Below are 4,282 nucleotides of genomic sequence, written 5' to 3'. Positions count from 1 at the left end.
CTGGCTGGATTCCACTAAGAGGTGAAAACAAACGCAATGTTATTAAGAGGTGATGGGAAATTGGGTTTAACAAAAAGAGAATATGAAAGGTAAAGGGATGGTAGAGAAAAAGGAAAATTTGGAGATGCATTGATATGTTGAGATAGTAATTGAAGCAAAGGAAGTTTGATTTGGGGTAAAGATATTGAAGAATTTGATATGTTTGCCCAGTCGATACCATGTTGATTTTTCGATTCGAGAGAAAATAATGATGAAGTATTTATGGTGACTCATCTCCAATTAGGATTGTATCACATGTATTTATATGAATGACTAATTACAATTTTGATACAAATAGATACATAATTATAAAAAGACTGCATGTTACATATCAATAACACATTAATAGTTTATGCTCCTAAAGTGCTCTTTGATTAGTTTACGTAACCATGTAGGGATAGCTTGTGCCTATTGTTGTGTTTCATGTCTTGATTTTAGCCAAACTTTGAAAGATTTGACCTAAATCTAATCCTTATAATGCAATTGATCATCTAATGAAAAGATTCATAAGAATTAGAAAAATAAGAAAAACGAGGGCAGCCATGAGACAAACAATACCGTGAACTTTTGTGTTATGCATTGCAATAAACTCACATCACCGACTATTAAACAAAATAGAAGACCGCAGAACGTTTGCAACTCTATAACTAGATGGAGCTTTCGGATTCACATGAAGGCAATGAAGAGACACTAGGAAGCTTCCCACAATCATGTTCTGTAATACCATTCACTACTCTAGCCAAGAGGAGCCCATAGAATACAACTCTTAGGAACCTCATTATTCGACTAGACCCATCTTCTTGCAGCCATCCCGACAAGTACGATGCTGTTACCAGTGTCGCCGCCCTCAATCTCCTCTCCTTTGCATACCTCCCTATAGCAAGTCCGACATATTGGGTCACCAGTTTGCCGTGCTTGGAAATTGAGTCCCCAAGGTGCCTCCCCAATACCACCGCATCCTCGAGCGCTGAACATCCACCCTGGCCCAAGTCGGGAGTCATCGGGTGCATAGCGTCTCCAGCCACCGTGATGTTTGATCGGGCTAGGTTTCCGAGAAGGATGTCCCAAGGATATCGGAACATCAGTGGGGCCCATGTCAAACTCGAAAGATCGGAGTGCTTGACGATATCGAGGAAGAGAGGTGGGAAGTCCTTTGCCAGATCTTCCATCACCTCCCTTTGTATCATTTCTGGATCTGCTTCTTTTTCCATATCTGTATGAATTGAAACATTAGGGATTGAGGAGGATTAGTAAGCTATTATTGAAGTAGCCATGGTAATTAGGAATCTTAGCAGAAGATAAACTGTAATATATATGATACCTTTAGGACACGTCGCCCCAAAAAACCAGTAGACTTCCTTATCATTGAGAGTAAAAAAAGCTGCCCTCCTACCCACATCCACAAATTGTTGAAGTGCGTCGCTGTGGTCAAAACCGTGACCCTTTGGGAATACGGACAACCCACGCACTCCCAATCGGCCTGAAGAGACTGGCGGGCGAAGTCCAAGCCAACGGGCCACGATAGAGTGTATGCCATCGCATCCTATAACAACCTACACATACAGTAATTACAGTGAGAATAAGTTGAAGTTGATAAGTTACCTCATCATATTTAAATTCAAAAGAAGGTTCTCGAGAATTGTAGGTAACCTTAGACTTTATGATGGTCCCATTATCGAGCGTGACAATACAAATGGACAAGCCGTGTTCTACTTGGGTTTCGATGGAAGTTATCCTGGAAGAGAATCGAATGCTATTTGGAGGAAGCTCCTCCGCCAGAACTTCCAACAAAACTTTTCGGTGGACCGCTCTTGGTAGGGCTCCATTCCTACTCAATCCAAATGGCATGATTTTCTATCCTTGGAATACGAAATGACTTGCATAAAATAATAACATTTGTTGCAAGTAGGGAAAAAAAAAGCAGCTAAACTATAAGATAAACATGATAAGAAAATAAATCGGATATTGAATTTACGTGACTCGGTTAGTGAGACCTACTCCACACAAAAAACGACACAAGATTCACTAACAGAAATTACAATTACAATCGAGTCATTTAAATACTCTCATTATTTTCTCAATGGGGATTGCTCTTCACAAAAGAGACCCCCTTCTCATATAGAAAAGAACTAGATCCAGAATAAGAAATTTCTCGTAGGATTTTACTTAATCTAGGAAACCTAGTTGGATCGATTATTTTTTATGGCTCTCAAATTTAAGATATATTTTCAGCAACATATGATAAATTATCAAATTTTCTAACAAAAGGAGTATTATATCGTGAAACTCTATTATTGATGATCTTCTTGAAAGATGAGCTGTCAATGGTATAGAGTCATTGGTATCGTTTTGTGCAAAATAAAAATATAGTAACTGATTACAAGAAATTAATCGATCTAAAGCGTTAAACGGTAAATTAACAAAACAGAGATGATGGAATGGTAGGTAAAATATATTAGAGGAAATTTGAGATTCACCTGCTACTTGGACGATAATGCACTTCTTGAATTGATTTAGTCCTGACATCAGTTATGTATCCCCTGAACACAAGTACAAAAATATCAGAATATCAATAACTAAAATTATTTTTTCTCATCATTGAGAAATTGTAGGATAGATCAAGGTCCAGCGTCCTAGATCTTTAATTGTAAAATAACCAATTTAAGAAGCTCCCAAAACAGCGAATCCTAAAATCAATTTCAGAAAGTACAAAATCAATGTAGAGCTTATCTTTCTACTCAGTATGTCTTGCTTGGAAAGCATATTTTGCACTTTTTACCTTCATTTGATGAATATCTAATTAGTTATTTTACTCTAAGCTTTAATCCCATTAGCAACCTCAATAGGTAAATTTCACCGTGCAGTTTACGACCAGCAATGATCTCAATTTTCATGATTTTTTCTCCGTAGAAGGTGCATTATAACCACTTTTTGACCAATTTTTTTAATACCTAGGGAACATCATTTGTAAATAACTAAAAAAAAAATTCCATTAAATTATTGAAATGAAAGTTCATGAACTTGATTGCATCGTACCAAGGTCTAGTGACTGCGATCAAAATTGCTTTGGATTTTTTAACAACTTTTCACTATAAATGTGATTTACTTAAAGTTGATTTTACCCCCAACGAGCAAGCGTGAGATTAGGAGTATTTAACTTCTCCTAAAAGATGGCTACACTAATTCAGCATCCATCAAATTTGAGTGGTGTCATCTTTAATAGCAGAGAAATCACTCATTTAAACTCTTGATCTATACATGATTGTTGAAGTAGAGATTGGACCGGGTTTTAATACTTCGAAATGATCCAACATTGCACATTAATCAAAAATCTTTGTTCCCGTACTAAGAGCGAACAAGGAGCTTACCTTTCTAAAGGAGAGCAAAGGGCTGCGAGCTTGTCCGAAACCCCGAGCGTGTCGAGCGCAACCCACGCATTAGCGAAGAGACCCAGAGCCGTGCCAGTCGCTCGAAGCTCATTCGATCTCTCGAGGATGAGGGCTCGGACACCGACCTTCTTAAGGGCCACTGCGGTTGCCAGACCCGCGATGCCGGCACCCACTATCACCACCTCCTCCATATACGGTCGTCTTCTACTTCGAGTTTGTGAGTGTGTGCGCGACTGTTTTCTGCTCTGAATTGGGATGAGGAGTCTCTTATCTTGTGGTCGCTATTTTATAGTGGCAATTTCCATCCTGTATCCGAATAAATTCACTCCATTTCTTCCAGGTAAAACAAATCGGTTTCAATGGTCTCTATATTTTCACAGTTTCATTTAACTTAATTATCTTCTTTTTATGGTTTTCAGTCAAAGTCAAACTGACGATGGAAAGATAGATAGAAAATATTGGATTTACTTAACTAGTCAATGGACTAAATCTTGTATTGTCAGTTGTGTGTGTATGCCTAGACAATAGACCACACACAGAGTATCTCCAAATTAAGATACTTCTTACTCGTGTTCATTCTTTCAGCCTTGAACTTTTTGGGATCTATGAGTGTTTTGGAAAATCTAGCTTTTAAAAATTTTCATAGTTGGCCAGCTTCATTTATAGAGATGCATTCTTATTAAAGGTAGTCTACCATGCCTTACTAGGACATTGAATTCCAAGCTATATGAATTATTAAACACATAGGATATCCTTAAAACACTGTCGAAGCACTGTTGCATTATAATGGAAGACACTACTTACACTAGACTTCCAAATCTACAATGTCCTTTTTTTGAACCTAATCTATGGGA

General features: G+C 37.8%; 1 protein-coding gene across 1 annotated transcript; it reads right to left on the bottom strand.

Moving 5' to 3' along the window:
• Positions 1–594: 594 nt before the first annotated feature.
• On the bottom strand, positions 595–3,746 carry LOC104418166 (monooxygenase 2). The gene is made up of 5 exons (XM_010029418.3): positions 3,408–3,746; positions 2,517–2,579; positions 1,690–1,867; positions 1,361–1,592; positions 595–1,252 (listed from the first exon to the last, which is right to left on the bottom strand). The coding sequence occupies exons 1-5, from the start codon at positions 3,617–3,619 to the stop codon at positions 687–689; spliced, it is 1,251 nt and encodes a 416-aa protein (XP_010027720.2). The 5' UTR covers positions 3,620–3,746; the 3' UTR covers positions 595–686.
• Between the last annotated feature and the right edge of the window lie 536 nt (positions 3,747–4,282).

Source organism: Eucalyptus grandis, chromosome 9 (genome assembly GCF_016545825.1).
Source record: "Eucalyptus grandis isolate ANBG69807.140 chromosome 9, ASM1654582v1, whole genome shotgun sequence".
NCBI lineage: Eukaryota > Viridiplantae > Streptophyta > Magnoliopsida > Myrtales > Myrtaceae > Eucalyptus > Eucalyptus grandis.
This window is presented reverse-complemented; position numbering and strand designations above follow the sequence as displayed.

Bases quoted from the DNA above. Each gene is read 5' to 3' on its own strand.
- LOC104418166 (XM_010029418.3), bottom strand. From the start codon at position 3,619: ATGGAGGAGGTGGTGATAGTGGGTGCCGGCATCGCGGGTCTGGCAACC. The intron at 1,868-2,516 runs GTGAATCTCAAA...TGGATTGAGTAG, and splicing joins CATTATCGTCCAAGTAGCAG to GAATGGAGCCCTACCAAGAG. The intron at 1,253-1,360 runs GTATCATATATA...CAATTCATACAG, and splicing joins TGGGGCGACGTGTCCTAAAG to ATATGGAAAAAGAAGCAGAT.